General features: G+C 41.1%; 1 protein-coding gene across 1 annotated transcript in view; it reads left to right on the top strand.

Annotated features, from left to right (window-relative positions):
- Positions 1–24,930, top strand: part of LOC133504515 (ryanodine receptor 1-like) — a 144,299-nt gene that overhangs the window by 54,306 nt on the left and 65,063 nt on the right. The window contains exons 33-53 of the mRNA XM_061826813.1: positions 1,573–1,735; positions 3,370–3,456; positions 3,530–3,756; positions 4,448–4,892; positions 6,012–6,581; positions 7,527–7,727; positions 9,462–9,573; positions 9,654–9,797; positions 10,548–10,821; positions 11,306–11,423; positions 11,575–11,707; positions 11,924–12,018; positions 13,146–13,281; positions 13,733–13,916; positions 15,560–15,671; positions 15,756–15,876; positions 16,277–16,446; positions 20,044–20,264; positions 20,343–20,433; positions 22,226–22,366; positions 23,389–23,552. Coding sequence (XP_061682797.1) covers positions 1,573–1,735; positions 3,370–3,456; positions 3,530–3,756; positions 4,448–4,892; positions 6,012–6,581; positions 7,527–7,727; positions 9,462–9,573; positions 9,654–9,797; positions 10,548–10,821; positions 11,306–11,423; positions 11,575–11,707; positions 11,924–12,018; positions 13,146–13,281; positions 13,733–13,916; positions 15,560–15,671; positions 15,756–15,876; positions 16,277–16,446; positions 20,044–20,264; positions 20,343–20,433; positions 22,226–22,366; positions 23,389–23,552 — 3,909 coding nt within the window. The remainder of the gene's footprint in view (positions 1–1,572; positions 1,736–3,369; positions 3,457–3,529; positions 3,757–4,447; positions 4,893–6,011; positions 6,582–7,526; positions 7,728–9,461; positions 9,574–9,653; positions 9,798–10,547; positions 10,822–11,305; positions 11,424–11,574; positions 11,708–11,923; positions 12,019–13,145; positions 13,282–13,732; positions 13,917–15,559; positions 15,672–15,755; positions 15,877–16,276; positions 16,447–20,043; positions 20,265–20,342; positions 20,434–22,225; positions 22,367–23,388; positions 23,553–24,930) is intronic.

Here is a 24,930-nt window from a genome sequence, read left to right on the forward strand (position 1 = left end):
CCATTACCATGCTTGGAATTGCTGTGTTTATTGGGGTTATTGTTAATTATTTACTTTTTTCATGTCCTTCTGAAAATGTATGGGCAAACCTTAATTAGAGCGATCTTTTATAAAATGTCAATAAAAAAATGTATTACAACACTTGATAAGCATTTAGAACAGGGATGGGCAACTTAGAAGACAGTGGGGACCACAATATTCTTTGTTGAGTTTTCTCTTAATGCAGCTTTTTGCCATTGCATTATTACTCACTCTTCATGCTAATTTTCTTCATGGCGTCCCTCTTTTGTGACGGAAAAGATCTGAAACTATAGCAAGCGATATCTGCCATATAGTTGCAAATAGTATATTTGTAATGTAAATATGCAATGTTACAGTACAGGTAACTTTAAAAAAATAAAAGAAAGAAAGAATCAAGAGGCCTTTTCAACTACAGGCACTGGCTACATTTTCCTGTTGTTGTAAAGTTGCGACCCACTTTCACAAAAATTAAAACTAATAAAGAACGTTTTTTTTTTTTAAATAGCCCCTGAAAACACACAATGTATTTTATATTAAAATGCTAATTCAACTGAAGAGGCATGGTGGCGCGGCTGTAGAGTGTTGGCCTCACAGTTCAGAGTACCAGGGTTAGATTCTGGCCCTGCCTGTGTGGAGTCTGCAAATTCTCCCCATGCCTGCGTGGGTTTTTTCTGGGCACTCCGGTTTCCTCCCACATCCCAAAAACATGTATTCAGTGAGACTCTAAATTGCCCCTAGGTGTGATTGTGAGTGCGACTGTTCTCTGTCTCTATATGCCTTGCGATTGACTAGTAACCATTTCAGGATGTACCCTGCCTCCTCCAGCTGGGATTGGCTCCAGCACTCCCCCGACCCTCGTGAGGATAAGCGTCTCCAGAAATGGATGGCTGGATTATTCAATTGAGCCTGCTGCCATTATCTGCGCACGGCACAACATTTACAATGAGAGGAAGCCAATTGTCAGTGATAAAGTTAGTTGTATACCAAACCATCATCTGACGGAGCATTAGAAGGGCTGAGGTATTTAGAGATTCCTGGGTCCTCAGTTTGAACATCATTTTTTTTTCCAATTGAATGTAAGTGAAAAAGGAATTCGAAATCATTGGATTTTGTTTTTATACACGTTTTACACAACGTCACAGGTTCATTGTAATTGGGGTTTGTATTTTAAGAGTCCCGAACAGTGTTCTTGGAAAGATGGGCAAAACTAGCCCCTTGACACAAGCTTTACCAATCGACATGAAATTGGACAGATATATCCATCATAACGGGCTCATGGAGCCTTGCTAAAGAATCAACAGGAAGACGGCCATTTCAATTTATAACATTTCAGTTGAATTCCAGAACATGTACCTTGATGAGCTCTCAGAATTGCCAGGTTTTTTGACAATGCCATCAAATATGGGTGTCAGGAAAGTAAATAGAAAATGACCCCCATCAGCAGATTCACCGTTCCAAACGAAATTGGGTAGACAAGTCGCATTTAACAGGACTCACCCAAACTTGTTAGTGGAAGATTGAAATGAATTGAATGAAATTAATTCTTTGCAGTATGAAGCACAGCAACTGTTACATGGTTTGGGGAGGGGACCTGGTCAGCACACAGCAAACCCGCTTTAGCCAAGAGGACATGGTGGTCGGCTGCCTGGTGGACCTGGCCACGGGCCTCATGACCTTCACTGCCAATGGCAAAGAAATCAACACCTTCTACCAGGTGAGGAGTCATCCACTGTATGTCCACACTTCGTGCGTTCCACCAAACGTGGGCATAAAAAATAAATGAAAATGTAGTAAAATAAGGAATACAATACTCAAATTTGACCTGGTGAGAGATTTCTTGCATTAGGGCATCCATAGCCAGCCTAAAAAACAGCTGTCTTAAAAGTAGCACATTTATGCTAACTAGACTTATAGCATTATGGTATTTCTTACTTAATTCTAAAATTAATCAAAATCATAAGTAAAATCTCATTGAAATCTCATTGAATCAGAATACAATTTTTAAGAAAAAAAATGCCTGCTCATTTCAATATCAGGTCACTGGGCAATAAGTCTGTGTTAATTAATGACATCATTACAACTTACAGTATGATCTGGACTATTTGCTACTAAAGGAAACGTGGTTAACAGAGTAATTCAAATATGACTTTAAATGAGACAACACCAGCAACTTTAAATTTTATGAACAAGTGTCGAAGACGGAAAAATGACGGTGGTGTTAGTGTTATTTTCAAGCTATTATTTCAGTTCAGTGTTATGTAATCATACTGGGTAACTTTAGCTCTTTTGAGTATCTCATTTTGTTGGTTATGCGTGAGCCAAAGGTTATTCCTTTAGCAATTTATAGACCTCCAACATACAATAGAACATTTATACTTGTTTTTATCAGTTACTTGTACATATACAACTATTTTGTCACAACTCTATATTTTAACACTCATGTTGACAATAACATGGAAAAGTAATCTATATAGGACTCCATACTTTACTAGACACATTTGACCCCTCACAACATATTAATAGTCCAACCGACAAGGTCAAATATTAGACGTGGTCATCAGGACGAGGAGAAACTAATCCATATTTTTATCACAGGTTGACTTGACTATATAATCGTCTTCTGATTGGATTCTCAAAAAAAAGAGCATATAACCACTGCAGCTCATTCAGAATGCTGCAGCTTGGGTTCTAACCAGCACAAAGAAGTCATAACATACTGCTCCAATTTTTAAACTCTTTACACTGGCACCCAGTCAGCTTTCGAATAGATTTTCAAGTTCCTTTACTACTCTATATGTTACTAAATGGTTTAGGTTCTGAATACATTAAATAAATTCTAATGGACTATAAACCCAGTTGGGGTCTGAGATCGACAGAGTCTGTTCAGACTCAGCTTGGCTGGTGGAGGGGTGTGGTGGTCCTGTAGGGTCCCTGCAGCTCTCGGCATGTAGGGAGTTGCAGGGGTGCTGGTGGATCACCCTGGGTCCCTCGGCGTGGGATGTGTCCTGTTCACTGGGTTGCTCTCTGGTGGACCCCTGGACCTGATTCTGCCCTCAGTTAATTGGGTGGGGTCCAACGTAATAAACTTAAAAAAAAAAAAAAAAAAATATATATATATATATATTTTTTTTATATATATATATATAAATTTTTTAAAGGAGTCTTAGCATTTGTCACTTGCAATCACCTCATTTCACGTAAAAAGTGGGAAAAATTATTTAATATACAATGGGTTACAAGCTTGGTCACAGAACAAAATAAGTCAAGGTACAGTATGTTACATTTAATAAAGGTTGGACATAATTTGTCTGATTCCAGTGTAGTAAACCAACAGGTGTTTTTTCTCAGGTGGAACCTAACACAAAACTGTTCCCTGCCGTCTTCATCCAACCTTCCAGTCAAAATATGGTACAACTGGAGCTGGGAAAACTCAAGGTCTGATTGTGACTCTCACGTCTCTGCTGTCACTTTTCCCAAGAGTCTCAAACTTTGTCTGCTCTGTCCTCAGAACATCATGCCGATCTCGGCAGCTATGTTCCGCAGTGAGCGCAAGAACTCGGTGCCCCAGTGTCCTCCGCGGCTGGACGTCCAGATGTTGACCCCGGTCATCTGGAGCCGAATGCCCAACCGCTTCCTAAATCCGGAGGTGGGCAAAGTGAACGAGTCGCTGGGGTGGATGGTGGAGTGCACTGAGCCGCTCATCATGATGGCCCTGCACATCCCGGAGGAGAACAGGTGGGAAGGCAACACTAACCAGGGAGCAACGTACTCTATTGTAAAAGTAGAGTAATAAAATATCATATATAAAATAAAAAATGAAATATTCTGTGGACACATGAAACCAAAGTCGAACTGTTTGGCAATGACCCTCAGTGCCATGTGTCGAGGAAAAATGGCACAGCACACCAGCGGGCATCATGGTTTGGAAGTCCTTTCCCACATCTGGGTCTGGACAGCTTCCTATCATCAGTGGAAAAATGAGTTTCAAAAATATCAATTATCATTATCATCATTAGGATGAGTGTTGCAATATGACTGATCCAAAACACAGAAACAAATCAACAACAGAATGGTTTCAAAAGAAAGAAATACACTCGGGAGTGGCTCAGTCAAAGTCCTGACTTTAATTCAATTAAGATGGTGTGGCATTCACTCAAGAGAGCTATTCACATCAGACATATCATCACATCACATACTTTTTCCTCCCACTGTTTATTGAATGTTATGTTTCATCCAATTTTGTGGCGCCCCCTTGGAGGGATTGCCACCCTTAACATTTTCCTTTTTTGCCTAATTGGTGCCTCGGGCTACTAAAAAACAGACATCGAGTCGCAAATGAGCGGGGGTTTGGACACGGCATTTTTACAGGCAGTGTGGAAGGGGTTCAAGACATATCACTCATTTGTTGACGTGGTTCTATGTCCAGGTGTATTGATATCCTGGAGCTGTCAGAGCGCCAAGATCTGATGAAGTTCCACTACCACACCCTCATGCTCTACTGCGCTGTGTGTGCCCTGGGCAACAACCGGGTGGCCCACGCGCTGTGTAGCCACGTGGATGAGTCCCAGCTCTTCTACGCAATTGAGAATACCTACCTGCCCGGTCCACTCCGCAGCGGCTACTACGACCTCCTGATTAGCATCCACCTGGAGTCGGCCAAGCGGGCACGTCTAGGCACCAACAAGGAGTTCATCGTGCCAATGACAGAGGACACGCTCAGCATCAACCTCTATCCGGACGCCAAAAAGGCCCATTCCCTGCCCGGTGTGGGTCTCAACACCTGTTTGCGACCGAAACTGCATTTCTCCTCAATCAACTTTGTGGGCATGGATCCCGACCTGTATACACTTAGTCCCATTTTCCCTCTGCAGGTAAGGGACTTGTTGAATTGAGCCATACTTCAAAATATGCAAATAATTATGCAAATGTGCAGTTTGTCACTGACTTATGCTAACACCAGAGATGGGGAAACAGGTTGGCTAAGATATTTTCTCCCAGTAATTTAATGAATTACAATTACATACATTTTTATAATTACATAATATCGTTATTTGTAATTAGTTAAGACTCACTGAATGTGTAGTGGTACACATGCGTGACTTTGGTGCAGCCGCCATGTGTTGAATTCCTGCTCAGTGATGGTGTTCATATCTGCCCTCCAACTGACTGGCGACTATTTTAAGGTGCAGTCTGCTTTTCACCCGAAGTTACCCGGGTAGGCTCCATTACTCCTGCAACACTTGTGAAAATAAATGGCTTGAAAAAAGGATGGATGTAATTAGTTAGCTGGCTCTCACAACAAACTTTTCAAAAATAAACATTTATCTTGTTCTTCTGCCTTCTCTCTGTGACATGCGCACACTCATGGCTGACAACAAGGTGTTCTAAAGTGGCCATGCCAGCCTGAAGTCCTCGTCCACACATGGTGGCTATCCACTCAGACTTAAAAAAAAAAAATCCCTCTCTCCTCCCTCTCGCATCTTTCTCCATGTGATGTGCATGCACTCATGATCGAGAAAGACAAGCTCGATAGAATATAATAAATAGCAAAGCTGTTATTGTCAGTGATGTACACAGTGGATTTTGAAAGCCTCCACAGTAGCGCAGGATAAGAAAGGAAGATGTATTTTTTGGAGTGTAGGCCGAACTAGAGAACTCACTGCACACTTCAATTGTGACGCATACCTTCTAATCGAAAGGGGGGACGCTCAAGTTGTTATATAGTTGGGGAGGGGTGACTCATAACAGGGCCCAAATGTGTTTTGGCCATGCCCAAAAATGTCAGGAAAACTGAAATGTTGAAAAGCAGTTTAATTCTTTATCTTCACAATTAAGTAGTGCAAAGTGCTTAGCTTTTCCGTTGTCTCCAAACATTATATGGCATTTAGAAAAAAATTGTAAATTCAGTTTACAGAGAATACATTTTTGTGGGGGGCTTCTGGATTATTTACAGGTCAACCCTACTAGTTTCTGTATTCCCTCCACTTCAGGAACTGAAGACCCTAGCAATTAGCATGCTAACAGAGGCTGTGCTGGATGGTAGCCAGGCCATGCGCGACCCAGTGGGAGGCAGCGTGGAGTTCCACTTCGTCCCCATACTGAAGCTGATCAGCACACTGCTCATCATGGGCATCTTCAACGACGAAGACACCAAACACATTCTGAAGATGATTGATCCCAATGTGTTCAGCGGAAAGGAAGAGGAGGAGGAAGAGGCAGTAACAGAGATGGTGACAAGGGAAGAGAACTGGGAAGGCGACGAGACGAAGGAGGAGCCGGACGAGGAGGCAGATGAGGCTGAGCTGGAGGATGTGGGTGCGGAGGAGGAGGAAGAGGAACTGAAAGCTTTGGAGAAAGCAGAGCATGAGAATGATGAAGAGGATGAACTGAAGGAGGAGGCAGAAGAGAAGAAGGAGGAAGAGGAGGCCAAAGTTGGAAAAGTAGATGGAGAAAAGGCAGAAGAGGAGAAGGAGGCAGAGATCCTGGAGGCAGAATCAAAAGAAGAAGGTCCTGAGGAGGGATTGCTCCAGATGAAGTTGCCAGAATCTGTCAAACTCCAGGTTAGTCTGTAATAATTACATTAAGGCTGAAGCACTAAGCTGAAGTGAAACTGAATTGAGTTGTTGAAATTTTGAACGTGAGTGGAGGATTGAAATACGTAACATTTATGTGATAATGGAAATTGTGTAATACTGGAATATGAGTGAATTTCGGGCATGTAATAAACTCATCCTTAGATGTCCTGAATGATCTGAAGAATTTGAAGTTGGAACAGTTTGAACAAGTATGGTAGGGGGAGATCTGTATGTAAAATATTTAATTGTGAAAATTGTAGAATTTTTAGAATGTGATAAATAGTTCAGTATACCATATGTCCTGAATGAGCTGAACATCTTGAAGTTCAAATGTTTTAAATCATTTGGGAAATACAGGAAGAGGAGGTTAATGTGTATAAAATCTCCAAATTTGATACTTTTATCACAAAACTCATACATTTGGGAATGAGGTTAATAGGTCTGTACAGGATATTTCCTAAATGATCTGAACTATCTGATGTTTTCATGGTGTGAATGCTTTATAAATGTGGAAGGAGGTCAATATAGAAAACATTTCCTACTGTAGGAGTTTAATTGTCAAAATTTTTGGTGACGTGATAAATACTGTAGTTTAAATTGCTACAAACTCTGAATTTGTGATTTTTTTTCTGGAGAAAGTGTGGAATTTTGAAAAAGTGTCATCTGGAAAATATTTCCCAAGATGTTCTTAGTGGGTTGAACATTTTGGGATGGTTTTTGAGTACAGTGGAGGAAGGATGTAAATACTGTGCGGAAAATAACTGCAATGTGTATGTTAATTTTATAATGTAAAATGTGTAATACTGAAAAGTATGGGAATTTTGGGAATGTAGTAACCATTTGAAATTGGAATGATTTGAATTGATCATGTTACGTGGAATTGTTCAAATTGTGCATTATGTAATGTGAAACTCTGGCTCTCCTTTCTAGATGTGCACGCTCCTGCAGTACTTCTGCGACTGTGAGCTGAGGCACCGCGTGGAGGCCATCGTGGCCTACTCGGACAACTTTGTCCATGAAATTCAGAGCAACCAGCGTGTTCGTTACAACCAACTGATGACAGCTTTTACCATGACAGCGGCCGAGACTGCGCGCAAGACTCGCGAGTTCCGCTCTCCTCCGCAGGACCAGGTACAGTTAAAATAGTTAAAAATACATTTTACATTTTATTATTTGCTTTAGATATTTTGAAATTATTTAAAAATTCATTAAAAATGGTAAATATATATATTAAATTGGATTGTAATTTTATTTTGGTTTATTATTTACAGTAAATAAATTCTATAAATTTTCTGAGCTGCTTATCCTCACAAGTGCTGGAGCCAAACCCAGCCATTTTGGGTCAGGAGGCGGGGTACACTCTGAACTGGTTGCCAGCTAATTGCAGGGCACATGGAAACAGACAACAGTCACAGTCACAATCACACCGAGGGGCAATTTAGAGTCTCCAATTAATGCATGTTTTTGGGATGTGGGAGGAAACCGGAGTGCCCGGAGAAAAGCCACGCAGGCACAGGGAGAACATTCAGACTTCGCACACGTTGGGCAGGGATTTTAAACCTGGTCCTCAGAAGTCTGAGGCCAATGCTCTAGCCACTTGCTTCACGGTGCCGCCAACTATTTAATCCAATATATTAAAAAATGTTCAATGTATAGTTATGTAATATTCTTCATTATATTTTTTATTATTCACATTAAATACATTTTAATTTCAGTATGTATTTAATCAAATACAGGGATAAATAATATGTGAAATTGTTGATTTTGCAATTTCGTATTTTACTGTTCACAATACAGAAATTGACCAATTATTTAATGAAATATATTTTGATAGTGTATTTAATTCATTTATATTTCAAATTGTTTTTGCTTTTTAAAAATGTGATTGTTTCCAATAATTTAATGAACCAACCATTGAATTTGAAAAATTTCGTGTACACTGGATCTAGATGGATTGTTAATTTTATGATGATTGATGTGATGATTTAAAACAAATCAAATATTTCCTAAAATGAAAAAATTTAATTATATAAAATTTTTTGGTTGATATTTTTCCAATATGTTTTTAAGATTGAGTAAAATAGTGTAGTTGACTTTTTAAAATATATTTTATTGAAGAAACCAATCAGTATTTAAAAATGTATTGATTTCAAGTCCATTTAATTTTTTATTTTACTTTTTAAAAATGTGTTATTCACAATAATTCGATTAACCAAGTGTTTAATAAAAAATGTCTAGTCTATAAGTAAAATTGTTCATTTTACCAATATTTTATTATTATTAATAAATAAATGAATCAACTGTTTTATTGTATAATTAAAAATGCTAAATGTATAAGTAAAATTGTTGATTATTTTGTCATATATTTTTTGTAATATGTAATGTAGTTGAGTTTTAATTGATTTTTTTTTTTTTGCATACATATATTAAATAATCGCGGCACGGTGAGCACCTGGTTAGAGTGTTGGCTCCACAGTTCTGAAGATTAGTTCTGTGTGGAGTTTGCATGTTCTTCCCATGCCTGTGTAGGTTTTCTCCGGGCACTCTGGTTTCTTCCCACATCACAAAAACATGCAATAATTGGAGACTCTAAATTGCCCCCAGGTGTGATTGAGTGTGTGACTGTTGTCTGTTTCCATGTGCCCCGTGATTGGCTGGCAACCAGTTTTGAGTGTTCCCTGCCTCCTGCCCGTTGACAGCTGGGATAGGTTCCAGCACTCTTGTGACCCTCGTGAGGATAAGTGGCTCAGAAAATCGATTGCTGGATATAAATTAATTATTTAGTAAAAAAAATGAAAAGATTTCAAAGGTACTGCATACAGTATGCAAAATTATTTAACTTTTTTTTTTTTTAACTACTTGAAGGTTCTTTTGCTCACCAATTTCAAACACAGTCCAGAGGATGAAGATTGTCCTGTGCCCGAGGATGTGCGAGACACTCTGGTAGAGTTTCACAATGACCTTCTTCTTCACTGCGGTAAGGACACCTTGAAAGGTGTCACATTCTGCATTTACTCTACTTTTCATTCTAAGCCACTCTTTAAACCACCCCCGAAGGCATTCATATTGAGGAGGAGACAGAGGAGGAGGAGGTGAACACCTCGCTGAGTGGAAGACTCCTTAGTCTGGTGGATAAAGTGAAAAGCTTGCGAAAGAAGGAAGAGGAGGAGAAACCTGAGGCAGAGGAGGAACCCAAACCCAGTAAAATCACACACATATACACACGCACACGCACACACACACACACACACACACTAATTTGACTTTTACGACCTGGTTTGATTCAGTTCAGAAATGTGGAAGGAGGAGGCAGATATGGTAAATGGTCAATGCATTATATTTTTCATTTCCACATGTCACAAAATAATCCCATTTTTTTTTAATGTGGAATCAGGATCTTAGTATCTAAAATATTTTCATTTATTTGTGATTTTTGTCATGGAAAATCTGGAATGTTGAAAAACAAGAGAATTTGGGGAATGTGAAAGTTCCTGAGGGCAAAACATTTTTGATGGTAACAATTGGTGGAGAAATGTGTGAGGAGGAAGTAGATTGTATACTGTGTCTCAGAATACGGGAATTTTATTTTTAAACTGGGCCTTTTTAGGAATGTGATCAATAGTTCCATGTATGTTCTAAATTATCTTAACAATTTGCCGTTGGAATCTTCTGAATGGGTTGTGAAATGTGGAAGAAGTAGATAAATAAGTAAAATGTTTCTTAATTTGAGAATTTTTGTTAAGTGTCGAATTAGAACGTATTTCTCAAGTTGTCCTGAATTTTAGATTTTTCATTCATTTGTGAAATCAGTCACGGAAAATATGGAACACTGAGAAACAGATTTTTGGTGAATGTGAATAACCGCAAGATGCCCTGAATGGAGTGGATATTTTAAATCAGGCGAATGTTGTGGAAGGAGTAAGTCTCTATGGAAAACATCTCATCACACAGGCACTCTTCAGGAACTGATCTCACACACCATGATCCACTGGGCCCAGGAATCATTTATCCAGAACCCAGAACTGGTGCGTCTGATGTTCAGCCTGCTCCACCGTCAGTACGATGGCCTTGGCGAGCTCATCCGGGCACTGCCTAAAGCCTACGCTATCAACGCAGTGTCCTACCAGGACACTATGGACCTGTTGGAGTGCTTGGGCCAAATCCGCTCATTGCTCATCGTCCAGATGGGCCCGGAAGAGGAGCGCCTCATGATCCAGAGCATCGGGTCAGAATGCTTGGTGTGAACTTTGTCTACACTCAAATCCAAAGTCCTTTGATTTACAAAAAAAACATTGGTAGCTATGGGCAATTTAGAGTCTTCAATTAACCTACTATGCATGTTTTTGGCATGTGGGAGGAAACCGGAGTAACAGAAAAATACCCATGCAGGCACAGGGAGTACATACAAACTAATTTTATTGAACCCAGATTCTGAGAACAGTGAAGCAGTTATGATAACTATTCATCACCTGTATCACCTATATATTTTTATTAATATCATTAAGTAGATTTATACAATTTCTGACTGCCTGTGAGGCATGAATTTGTTCAAATATGATTGGATAGAGTGAGTCTCGGGGGTGGGGGGCTGTGCAGCTGAAGGTGGTGAGGAGGATGATCGTGCTCAAGTGACCAAAGGAAATTGAATGTATCATACATTTGATTATATCCTGATTTTACAATTGATTTATTTTGATTTGTTTTTCCAGAAATATCATGAATAATAAGGTGTTTTACCAGCACCCCAATTTGATGAGAGCTCTTGGTATGCACGAGACTGTCATGGAAGTAATGGTCAACGTGTTGGGCGGGGGTGGAGACTCAAAGGTAACTAACTATCCTTCCCCCAAAATATCCATCATGTCATGTTTATGGATTTATAGCAGGGGTTTGCAAATGATGGTGCTGAAGGCAGCATTTGATTGTGAAAACAGCCAGCTCACTCACTATGCAACACATTCCACATTTTATTCCGCAGGAGATCCGCTTCCCCCAAATGGTGACCAACTGCTGCCGCTTCCTGTGCTATTTCTGCCGGATCAGCCGGCAGAACCAACGCTCCATGTTTGACCATCTGACCTACCTGCTGCAGAACAGCGGCATTGGACTGGGTCTGTGTGCAGTTTTGAACATTTGACAAATTAAAGAATAAAAGACTTTTAAAAAAAAAAGTACACTATTGCAATAAATAAACATATTGTTAATTTGGAATTAAAATGTGGATTGAGTACACTGTAATTATATTGCGTATTACATTACAATTATGCTAACCTAATGTTGTTATGGGATGAAGGAAATGGCTGTTGTGCTTCTCTTTTAACACCCAGGAATGCGGGGCTCCACTCCTCTGGATGTGGCAGCGGCTTCCTGCATTGACAACAACGAGCTGGCATTGGCACTACAGGAGCAGGACTTAGAAATGGTTTGACAACAGAACAAATGCAGTCAGACACTTGCGAGCTGAACCACTTATGTCCCAGAAATCTGTTCATATCTATCGTTGTTTTGACGTTTGATGCCAGTTGAAAAAGTCAATACAGTCAAAACTGCCCCAAAAAAGATTACATTTGATCTGAACAGTCTGTAAGGTTTGAAACATTGTTGTAATTAACATATCGGACATTTACACGAGTGTTTCGTATCTCAGAAATCTTTGTAAGACGAATTTTCACAAATTGGGGAGTGTATGTTTACCAGAGGTGTGGACTTGAGTCACATGACTTGGACTCAAGTCAATGAATTTGATGATTTCGGACTCGACAATTACCAGAGGTGTGGACTTGAGTCACATGACTTGGACTCAAGTCAATGAATTTGATGATTTCGGACTCGACAATATGAAAATTGCAATTTGACTTAGACTTGAACAGCGATGACTCTTGATGTCACTTAGAACTGAGCCCATTGACTTGAAAAGACAGGAAACAATCATGTCTTTGTAGTTTTAATAATATCTTTCCAAATAGAGAGACAGTCAAGAGAACCTACAAGTTGCTTTCCAACTCTGAGACACATGCGAAAAGCCATTCCTAATTATACTGGGAAAAAATGGAGGGGAATGGGGGGAGGGACCTATTCACAAAGTACTGTAATCTCATTTTGTCCTTGAAGCAAAGGGACGTTAATACGGTCACCGAGATAGGATGACACCTGAGACAGTATGACAATAAAGACAAGAAACAATTTAGCTTTTTAGGTGCAACTTACCATTTTACTAGATGAAAATTAAATAAGTGACAACATTTTGCTAAAGATATTAAAAATTGTTTTATAGGTTGAAGTTTTTTCTTTCACACACCACCTGAACTAATATTTTCATTTAAAAAGAAAAACATCCACATTGCAGATACCAATTTGTTGGCAAAATGACTCAAAAAGACTTGTGACGTAACCCGGGACTTGCATGTCATGACTTTGGGCTTGACTCAGGACTTGAGGGCAAAGGCTCGAGATTTACTTGTGACTTGTACAGCAATGTCTTGCAACCACTTCTCCTCTATACAAAATGATAAAGTGGCCATTTTCATATGATCTTATTATATCCATTAGGTGGTGACATACCTAGCAGGCTGCGGCCTGCAGATGTGCCCCATGCTGCTGTCCAAGGGATACCCCGACATTGGCTGGAACCCATGTGGAGGGGAGCGATATTTGGACTTTCTGCGCTTCGCGGTCTTTGTGAATGGTAACTTGTAATGTAATGCTCCGTAATCCACTGATAGGGCAGGGAACTAACACTGTTGTCGATGTAGCAATACGGGTATGGACAAATGTATTAAGGTAAAATCTGGTTGTGAACATTAGCCTGTGGGGATTCCCAGAAGAATAACAAGCCTGGAAGGTCTGGGACAGACAAGGTTGAAAACGGAAGATCAATTAATGGGAAAGTGGTGGAACATCATGCATGGGTGTGTTGTGATACAATCTGGCATTGAACGCATGATCAGCAGAGTCTGAAATAGCTGCTTGAGACTGACTGGCAGAGGTGGGTCCTAAATAAGAGTTTTATGCACCTGAAACAAAACCCCTAGGATATGTGTAGTGGTCAGTCAAAGAGTGATTAGGTTTTGGGGGGAACACTGTATAGTAAAATACTATTTTAGTACTCTATGTTGCTTACTTCCTTCCCCTAATAGGGGAGAGCGTGGAGGAGAACGCCAACGTGGTGGTGCGCCTTCTCATCCGCCGTCCAGAGTGCTTTGGCCCAGCACTCCGAGGTGAGGGTGGCAATGGTCTGCTGGCTGCCATGGAGGAGGCGATCAAGATCTCGGAGGATCCAGCAAGGGATGGACCCACTGTCAAAAAAGACAGACGCTTCATGTGGGTTTTCAATCTCAAACCCAGGGAATCTCAAATTTTAGGGTGTCCAGGGCCTCATAATAGGGGACAGGGTTAGGGTTACGGTTTTTCCAAAGATATCCTCGTAAACCCAATTGACCCCTCCGTACAGGGCACTTAACCACGCCTCCTGAAGTGACGTCACACCACGTGCGCCTACGTCAGACAAACAATTAGCAAAAAGGGCGGCACAGCAAGAAAAGAAAAGAGCGAAACTGTCCGATTTACCGGCTGATTTCTCACTCGCATTCTTAGCTAACAGTGAAATATCGTTGAAAAGCAGACAGCAGGGCTTCAAGTATTTCAGAAAGGGGTATCTCAATGGTATTTACATGCATATCGATGGAGAAACCATTGATATTAGCTCGAGATCTTTCCAGAGTCAGAGGAAGACCGAGAAGCCACATAATATAATATATTATAACCCAAAGACGAATTCGTCATTGACAGTTCCCAATTTCCGTGTTACATATCACACTTGTGTGCAGAATCTGTATATGTATCTGTATAGCCGTTTGTGAACCGCTGTCTGAAGGAAAAGAAGAAGGCGAGGCTTGATTTACGAGTTGTTTCTCTCGTTTCCTTTGTGTAACGTCACGCGCTCCCCTCAATAATTATTCTTGAATTAGTGCCGAACCTACGTATGTCCCGACCGAGTACGACAATCACTACTTTAGTGTCCTCAAACATCCTTCCTTCAGTCTTGGTGTCTTGGTGCACGTCGAAGGCTTTTAGGACTGCTAGTCCGGTTTAGCTTAGCTAATTAGCCGCGAACAAAGGGACACGTTTGTGCAGTCAGATCATCGCAAAATATCGCTCAACACAGATCAAGTGTGTCAATCATTCACACTTAGCTATGTTATGCAACCGAAGAACTGCTAATCCATTTATATGAGACATGTATTGAAAATCAAATATACGGCATACCTTCGTGCAAACACAGTCCGGTTTACCGTAGCCGCGAACAAAGGGACACGTTTGTGCAGTCAGATCATCACAAAATATCGCTCAACACAGATCAAGTGTGTCAATCATTCACACTTGGCTATGTTATGCAAGCGAAGAACTGCTAATTCATTTATATGAGACATGTATTGAAAATCAAATATAGGGCTTACCTTCGTGCAAACATATCTGTTCCGGTTGATGGATTCAGTTGATCATGCGGTCTTCCACAAAGTTTTATCCATCAAAGACATTTTTCGTACTCGGTTTTCGGTTTTGGAAAGGGTACGAATTAAACTCCTGCAACTAGCCTTTCAGGATACCTGTTGTCACTATTATAAAGTCCGTGACTACACCTCTTAACCATATCTATTGTTAAAGAACCCAAATACGCGATAAAACGCCAACAGAAGCTATACTGGACCATGCAGCGTTGTCTGAGAAAACTGCGGGTCCAAAAGGGGCGTGGTTTATGCAGATCTCTGGCCTCTGATTGGTCAGTGACGCTGATTGCGCAATTTCTACAGAGGGGTCAATTAAACCTAAGCACCATGTCTATGCATTGGGTATTCATTGCACTATTTAAGTGAACCCCAAACTATTGGGAATTACTGCTCAAACTATTTTAGAAAAACTTCTCCATCCTCATTCACACTGGACTTCATTGTCTTTCCTGTCAGGTTTGGTGGTGAGGAGCAGCAAGAGGAGAGTCGTGTACATCTGGGAAATGCCATCATGTCCTTCTACTCAGCCCTTATTGACTTGCTTGGCCGCTGCGCCCCCGAGATGCATGTGAGTGGAGCCACTTTTGAAAATTTCTCGTAGCTCTTTAGATGTAGAAATGAAACTCTTAAATTTCTTTTTATTGTCACCTAGCTGATCCAAGCAGGAAAGGGTGAAGCTCTGAGGATCCGAGCCATCTTGAGGTCTCTAGTGCCCATCGAGGATTTGGTGGGCGTCATCAGCTTGCCTGTGCAGATTCCTTCACATGGCAAAGGTGAAGTACAAGCTCTAGTCAGACTTTTTAATCAATTAACAGTATAGGCCTATAACTGTCAATAATTTTGTACTTCCTACTTAATACTTGGTGTACAAATACTACCGTACCATAATCAAACTGTATTTAGCACATACAATATGCCAAAATGTAACATCTTAATCCTGTGTACTTTCGTACATATGTTTTTATTTTCTATCCTTTCGATTGTTTGATGATCTGTAAACGTAACGGAATCATATTAGGACTAAACAATAGAATCAATATGTAAAAAAATCCGAACCGTCACATTGGATTTTTCAGCCCTAAAGTGACAGTATGTCAGTATAAATATTATTTTAACAGAAATTCAGATAAACATGTGAAAATGTATGCTTGCTTTCTGTTGTTCACGCTGCAGACGGTCAGGTTGTCGAGCCTAAGATGTCTGCCAGCTTCGTGCCCGACCACAAAGCCTCCATGGTCCTCTTTCTGGACAGAGTGTATGGTATCGAGAACCAGGACTTCCTGCTCCATGTGCTGGAGGTCGGCTTCCTGCCCGACATGAGAGCTGCAGCTTCTCTGGATACTGTAATTCCTTTAAATATCCTTAAACTGAATAGGGCTCTTGTTTGGGATGAGATTTGGAATTTTTTGTCTAAAAAGACAAACTGTTTACTGCAACTGCAAGTACCCCAAATATATAAAGTCCTCCACCTTTGCTAGATCTCTTCTCCATATAGTCTCACTATTCACCCTTCACTCTTCTCATTCATAGACATATTCTGTCTTAAAATGGCTCATCTTTTCGTCTCCTTTCCAGTGGGTGGCTACACCGTTCTAGCTATTCTTCCATCTTATCACTGCAGATCACAATGTCATCAGCGAACATCAGCATTCATGGGAATTCCAATTTAACCTCATCTGTCAACCTATTCATCACCATTGGAAACATAAAGGGGCTCAGGACTGATTCCTGATGCAGTCCCACCTTAAACTCATCTATCACACCTGCAGCAGACCTCACCACTTTTCTGCTGCCCTCATATATGTCCTGTATTATTCTAACACGCTTCTATGCCACTCCAGACTTCTTCGTTCAGTAGACCAGTTCCTGTCTGCATACTCTATCTTAGACTTTATCGAAATATACAAGACACACTCTAGGTCCTTCTGACCCTCTCTGTACTTCTCCATCAATACCCATAAGGTAAATAATGCATCTGTAGTACTCTTTCAAGGCATAAAACCATACCGTTGCTTGCAAATACTCACTTTTGTTATGAGCCTCCACTACTCTTTCCCGTAACTTCATTGTGTGCCTCATCAACTTTATTCCTCTATACAGTTTACGGCTCCGCATATCAACCTTGTTCTTAAAAATGGGGACCAGCACAACTTCCACCCCATTTCTCAGGTGTCTTGTCACCTGGTAGAATTTGTTTGAACAAGCTGGTCAAAAACTCCACAGAGACCTCTCCTACATGCATCCATACCTCCACAAGTATGACATCAGGACCAACTGTCTTTTCATTTTTCATTCTTTTTTGTGCCTTTCTAACTTTGCCTTTTCTAATCATTGCTACTTCCTAGTCCACCACACTTGGCTCTTCTACTCTTCTTTCTTCCCCATTTTGTTCATTAATCAACTCAAAGTATTCTTTCCATCTATTCAGCACACTTGTTACAGTCAACACATTTCCATCTCTTTCCTGAATCCCCTGCTGCATATCGTCCTCATCTCGGTCCCTCCTTTTGACCAACCTATATACAGTGTCTTGTGAAAGTATTCGGCCCTCTTGAACTTTTCAACCTTTCGCCACATTGCAGGCTTCAAATATAAAGATAAAAAATGTTCATTTTTTGTCTAGAATCAACAAGTGGGACACAATCATGAAGTGGAATGAAATTTATTGGATATTTTATACTTTTTAACAAATAAAAAATTGAAAAATGGGGTGTGCGATATTATTCGGCCCCTTTACTTTCAGTGCAGCAAGCTCACTCCAGAAGTTCAGTGAGGATCTCTGAATGATCCAATGTTGACTGATACTGATGAATAGAATCCGCCTGTGTGTAATCAAATCTCCGTATAAATGCATCTGTTCTGTTTAAAGTTCACAGAGCATCATAAAGACAAAGGAACACACCAGGCAAGTCTGAGATACTGTTGTGGGGAAGTTTAAAGCCGGATTTGGATACAAAAAATTTCCCAAGCTTTAAACTTCTCAAGGAGCACTGTGCAAGCAATTATATTGAAATGGAAGGAGTATCAGAACACTGCAAATCTACCAAGAACCGACCGTCCCTCTAAACTTTCACCTCCAACGAGGAGAAGACTGATCAGAGATGCAGCCAAGAGGGCCATGATCACTCTGGATGAACTGCAAAGATCTACAGCTGAGGTGGGAGAGTCTGTCCATAGGACAACAATCAATCGTACACTGCACAAACCTGGCCCTTATGGAAGAATGGCAAGAAGAAAGCCATTTCCCAAAGATATCCATAAAAAAGTCTCGTTTAAAGTTTGCCAGAAGCCACCAGGAAGACACACAAAACATGTGGAAGAAGGTGCTCTGGTCAGGTGAAACCCAAATCAAACTTTTTGGCCACAATGCAAAACATATTATGTTTGGTGAAAAAGCAACACAATGTCAAACATAGTGGTGGCAGCCTCATGGTTTGGGCCCAAAGTTTCTTTCGGCTTGTCCCTTTCGGGGTCGCCACAGTGTGTCATCTCAGATGAATGCACACATTTGTTTGGCACAATTTTTACGCCGGATGCCCTTCCTGACGCAACCCTTCTCAGGGAGTGGAGGCCCCAGCGCGATACGAACCCACAACCCCTGGTTTACCAAACCAATGCTCTAACTACTGAGCTACGGGGCCTCCAATCCCTTTCCTATCAGATGATATACAAAATAATCTCCTCCCTGTCTCTTTGATTCCCTCGGCTGTAGTGGTCCAGTGTTCTGGTCCTCCTGCCCACAAGAGCCTAACTCACCTCTTCTTGAAAATCTGCACAACACTCTTCCTTTCTCAGCTTCTACCACATGGTTCTCTGCCCTGCCTTTGTCATCATAACCTTCCTCCCTAACAAGAGAGTTATCTAACTCTACACCTGTCCTGGTACATTGTGACCTTCCATGACCTTACAGTCAGTAACCTCTTTAAGATTACATCATCTGTTCAAGATGTAATCCGCCATCATGCTTCTGCCTCCGCTCTTGTAGGTCACTCTATATTCCTGCCTTTTTTGGAAAAAAGTGTTCATCACAGCTATTTTCATCCTTTTTGAAAAGTACCACCATCTTTCCTTCCAAATTCATTTTCTGGATGCCAAGCTTAGCCATCGCTTTTTATCACCACTGTCTCCTTCACCAAGATGTCCATTACAGTCTGTAGCAATCACAACTCTCTACCTGGGATTCTCCGAGCTACTCCATGTAGCTCCTTCCAGAATTTCTCTATCACCTCTTGGTCACATCATACCTATGGGGCATAGCCATTAATCATATTATACAAAATGCCCACAATTTCTAGTTTCAGTCTCATCACTCAATCTGATGCCCTTTTCATATGGAAGTAAATATGTGCCACCAGGATTTGAATTAAATATGCTACTGAAAAATTTCTGTTCTAAAATTCACTTCATTTCAAAGTGATCACATTTTCAATAGCTGTATTTCAGTTTAACCTTTCAATGTTAACAAATTCGCCATGTAAAAAAAAAATCAACCTTTAAAATTCAAACGCAATATTTTCAGTCTCCTGAGATTCAACTGGCTACAATTCGCCGTCTGAAATTCACCGTCTCAATTCAGTGTTCAGATTTAAGAAGACCTGAAGTAACCCTGCCTTCGTAACACTGAATGTCACTCGACTTGCTTTAAATGGACTGAGGATTGGGCCTACTTTATTTTTGCCACAACAACTTGCCTAAAACCAAAATTTTAAGACTTGAAACTTGCACATGTAAGTTCCTCTCACTTCTGCTAGGTGGCATTCAGTACCATTGGTCTGTGTTGTAGATCGAAACGTGATTAAGACAAAATTTCTAAATCATCCCAGCAAAATTGGCAGTATTTTCCCATTATACTCTCCCCAGCAGTGAATTTAGGAAGCAAACTAATTGGGTCAAATTCAGTTGTAGTGACTACACAACAGCGTTTGTCTTTCTGCTTCAAGGTGGCATTCAGCACCACTGAAATGGCGTTGGCACTGAACCGCTACCTCTGCTCGGCCGTCCTGCCTCTGCTCACCAAGTGTGCCCCCTTGTTCGCTGGCACCGACCACCGTGCCATCATGATCGACTCCATGCTGCACACTATCTACCGGCTGTCCCGTGGCCGAGCTCTCACGAAAGCCCAGAGGGATGTCATTGAGGAGTGCCTCATGTCACTCTGCAAGTCAGTTTGAGAAAAAAAAAAGGCAAATAGCCCATGTGAAAACACAACCTCCCCTTATTCATGACGTACTTTTGGTAGGTACCTCCGGCCATCCATGCTTCAGCACCTGCTCAGGAGACTCGTGTTTGACGTGCCTATCTTGAATGAATATGCAAAGATGCCTCTCAAGGTTTGCCTCACTTTTTTTTTTTAAAATCAACTCCTTAATTTTACATTTTGTTGAACACAAACACAAATAACAATTCTGAAAGACAAGTGACATGCAGAATATGGTTTGCTTTGTGTAAACTAGGGCGGTGAACAAACACTGCCATGGAACAATTTTACATGTTTACTTAACTGGTCAGAAATTTGATTTACCACGGATAATGTATCTTTGGCGGCATGGTGAACCATGGGTTAGAACCTACTGGATGCCTCCCAGTTCTGAGCACCAGGGTTTAAATCCTAGCTCCACCTGTGTGGAGTTTGCATGTTCTTCCCGCACCTGCGTGGGTTGTCTCTGGGTACTCCGGTTTCCTCCAACACCCCAACAACATCCGTGGTAGGTGATTGAAAACTCTAAATATCCTGTAGGTGTGAAAGTGTGTGTGAATTTTTATTTATATGTGCTCTGCGATTTGCTGGCAACCAGTTCAGAGTGTATCCCGCCTCCTGCCTGAAGATAACAGGGATAGGCTCCAGCCCTCTCGAGACGTTTGTGAGGATAAGTGGCTCAAAAAATGGATGGCTGGATGGATGGATGGATGGATGTACTAAGTCTTTCCTCACCCATCTATGCCAGTGATCTACAGTAACAGTTAGAACAACTAAATGATTTTCAACTAAATACAACAAAATATAATTGTCACGACCCATCGGAACAGAGGTAGGACCCAAATGCAGGAGTCGGGAGGTGCAGGTGTAATTCGGGAAAAACGTTTATTATTAGTAGACAGGGAGTCAGGTACAGCAGCGGTGGTCGCGACGTTGGGTGTAGAGAGCAGGTCCGCGGGCAGGCAGGAGTCGGTACACGGGAGATCGATCAAGGAAGGCAGAAGTTTCAAAGGAGTCAGGCTTACGGGGTCGGTCAGAGAACAGGCGGAGGTCGGTACACACAGGAATACGATCAGAGATACGGGGGTGCTCGAACGGGGCATGAACCTCAACGATCTGGCGGAGGACCGGCGTAATCAGCCGGAACAAGGTGCAGGTGTGTGCCGACGAATTGGGTGGCCACGCCCAGCCTGGGCAGGATGCCAGGAGCATGACAATAATTAACCTGTTTATCCAGACAGCCATAGTAATAGGTTTCTGTTCAACTACAAAGTCAAAATTTAAAACTGAGAATGTAGATTTTAAAGTAAATTGAGACTAAATCATCATACAGTATACAGGGACAAATGTTTTGTAACAATTAATTTTTGGGTGGAGTAAATCCATGAGTAATTGACATCCACCCTAAAAGGTTTGTAATCACCTATAGATCCCATAACATGGTGGCATAGCATTTTTTCCATTACAAAGAGAAAAGCTATTACTAGTTATACAAAACTAATAACTAAATATATGACACAATGTCTGTTATAAGGGCCTGAATCTCCTTACTTAAAACTAATTCCTTCCCCCCAAGATGGAATCAAAGCAAGATTTTTATACTAGATGTGGCTTTGCCCTGAAATTTATGTGCTTTTAATCATATAAAGCACATTGAGTTACCTTGTGTATGAAATGTATTATGAAAATTAATTTGCCTTGAATGAAAAAAACAGCAAATAGCTGAATTTTTTGGCAAATAGGTAAGCTTTTTTTTTTGTAATAATAGAAGGTAGGTTTCCCTTACAATATCTATGGTTCAATAAATTTACAAATGCTGACTTCTGAATATGTGGGGGTTCACTGTACAGACACATACGTATATAAAAGAAAAAATATATATACATGGATATTTGCCTGGTCTAACATTAATGGTTTTCCTGCAGCTTCTGACCAATCACTATGAGCGCTGCTGGAAGTACTATTGCTTGCCTAATGGCTGGGCCAACTTTGGGGTGACCTCAGAGGAGGAGCTGCATCTTTCTCGCAAACTGTTTTGGGGAATTTTTGAGTCTTTGGCCCACAAGGTGAGAGCTGCTCCTTGTTTCTTTTGCATACTCACCTTCACGCAGAGTTACCAAAATTACACTGGATTTAATGTGTGTAAGCAGATGTACAGTTACCCGTGTAGGAAGAACTACTAAAAGTACAAATACTGTTTCAACTCCTGTACGTAAGTTTAAAAAAAAGACTGAAATGTTCTTAAGTAGTAAAGTAAAAATTAATTAACCTGATATCTCACATGTTTTTTAAGAAATAGTGTTGGCTTGACTTTTATGCGATTAAAATAAACAGTTTCAGTTCATATTCCATGTTGCTGCTTTCCCTGTTTTTGTTCCTTGTAAGACATCAAGATCTAAATCAAGACTTACACTGTGCTCTATCTCTTTAGAAGTATTTTACTGTCATCTGTGGGGACTGAAAAAAGTAACTAGCCTGTTTTGACCAAGTAAGGAAGAAAAATTGTTGATATTCCTTTTCAAATTCAGAGAATAAAAGTAAAAAATTATCAGACTAATGCTCAAGGAAAGTAGAATAACTGGAAAAATCTACTCAAGGCTATAATCAGTAATTTCTGTCAGATCCTATTGCTGGATTTCAGCATTACGACAAAGCCTTCATTGATTCGATATGACGTTGGCTAAATGGTTGTCAGGTCTCCTCCTCCCAACTCCGTATCGTTTCTCCTTTCTTTATAACTCAGTTTACCAGCACTTCGACCATATATGGGTCTGCCTGTTCGTAGGTAAGATACATCATTTCTGCTATGTCAGTTTAGAGTGACACCAAGTGATCCAATGCAGGAATGTTCAGGATAGTCAGTAAATGTAAAAAAAAAAAAAAATAGAAAAACATAGCAACGTGTCAGAAGCAGATAGACTTAATCGGCTTTCTGTCATTTACTCTTGTAGTGGCTTTAGTGAAAATTATATTTTTTAAACAAAAACAGTTGTGAATTTTATCTTCCATGAACAAAGTATTTGTACTTAAATTACTACCCATCACTGCCTGTAGTAACCCCACTTCTCTCCATCCATTTCCACACTAGAAATTTGATGCAGAGCTCTTCAAGATTGCCATGCCGTGCTTGTGTGCGATAGCAGGGGCTATTCCGCCAGACTACGTGGATGCCAGCTACTCTTCTCACACTGAGAAGAAAGCGTCTGTGGATGCCGAGGGCAACTTTGATCCTAAACCAGTGGAGACTACCAAGTGAGCTTTGAGAAATACATGTTGAAAGCATCCATTCATCTGCTTTCTATAGCGCTTATCCAATAAGATTGCAGGGGAGCTGGACATAATCCCAGATGGCTTTCGGGCCAGAGGTGTACTCTCTGGAGTGGTCAATAATCAATTGCAGGCTGCTCATAGACAAGGATTCACACCCAAGAGCAATTTAGAGTCTCCAGTGAACTTCACCTGCATGGAATAAACGCGGAAGTCAGAGTAACCGGAGAAAACCCATGCAAGCATAGGGAGAACATGAAAATGTCACGCAAGTGGACCTGAATTGATATTCAAACACAGGACCTCCCAAAGTGGGGTAGAGCAAGTTTCCAACCACTAGTCTCACAATAATTAGTTGGTACTGAGCCCTTCAGTGAGTAGCAAAATAAATACAAATACAATAATCCCTTGTTTTTTATAGGGTTTAGGTTCCAGACCACACCTACAATAGGTGAAAGTAGTGAAGTGGCGGAAGAGATTTTGTGGTTTATTGAGAAGAGATTAGGAGCTGGATCCTTGAGGGCTACTGGCGGGTCGATGTAACATGGAGCGTGCAGCAGGTGGTGATGTGAGCAATTTGATGGCTTGATGGCGTTGTGGAAAATGTCAGCAAGGTGAGTAACATGGAAGGAGCCCTGAGGACAAAGAGGAACATGAAGACCAGAAATATTGCGAGGACTGGCGTAGCTTACGTGTAAGAGTACTGGTGTGTCTCGGGGGAATATGATTGCTCTGGCACTGGAGTTTCTTATCTGGCAGGTTTAAATGGAGGTGATGAAGGCTGATTGACACCACCAGGAGCGCAGCCAAGGTGGTGCTGATTACAAAGGGGCTGGCGACACACACACGCAAAGCCCCAACCAAGTTCTAACAATGGAACTCCAGAGCACAGGTCACGACAGTACCCTCTTCCTGGCGTTCTGCCCAGCTTCCCAGGCTGAGCTCCATAAAAATCCCTAACCAGGGAGTCGTAAAGAATCATCTTGCGGGAGATCCAGGAGCATTCCTCCATGCCATACTCCCTCTCAGTCCACCAGGAACAGGTGACCCCTACACATGGGCCTCATGTCAAGGATGTGTGACCAGATGATTGTTGATAACACCGGGGGTAAGCAGGTCCGTTTGGGGGGCTTAGAGCATGAGAATTGACAGATGGACTGTCAGATTTATTTTGAGAGATTGTGGAAGTTGGACTCATCTGGAATAGATTATTTTGGAGTGGGGCAAGGGACCAATAAAGCATGGACTGAGTTTATGGTATTCAGTCTGGAATGGTAGGTCACAGGCGGCAAGACAAATTCTCTAACCCTCCTTGTACGTAAGTGTAGGCGAGCGGCACGGGTCCGCAGTAGCCAGACTGGCT

Source organism: Syngnathoides biaculeatus, chromosome 8 (assembly GCF_019802595.1).
Source record: "Syngnathoides biaculeatus isolate LvHL_M chromosome 8, ASM1980259v1, whole genome shotgun sequence".
Classification (NCBI taxonomy): domain Eukaryota; kingdom Metazoa; phylum Chordata; class Actinopteri; order Syngnathiformes; family Syngnathidae; genus Syngnathoides; species Syngnathoides biaculeatus.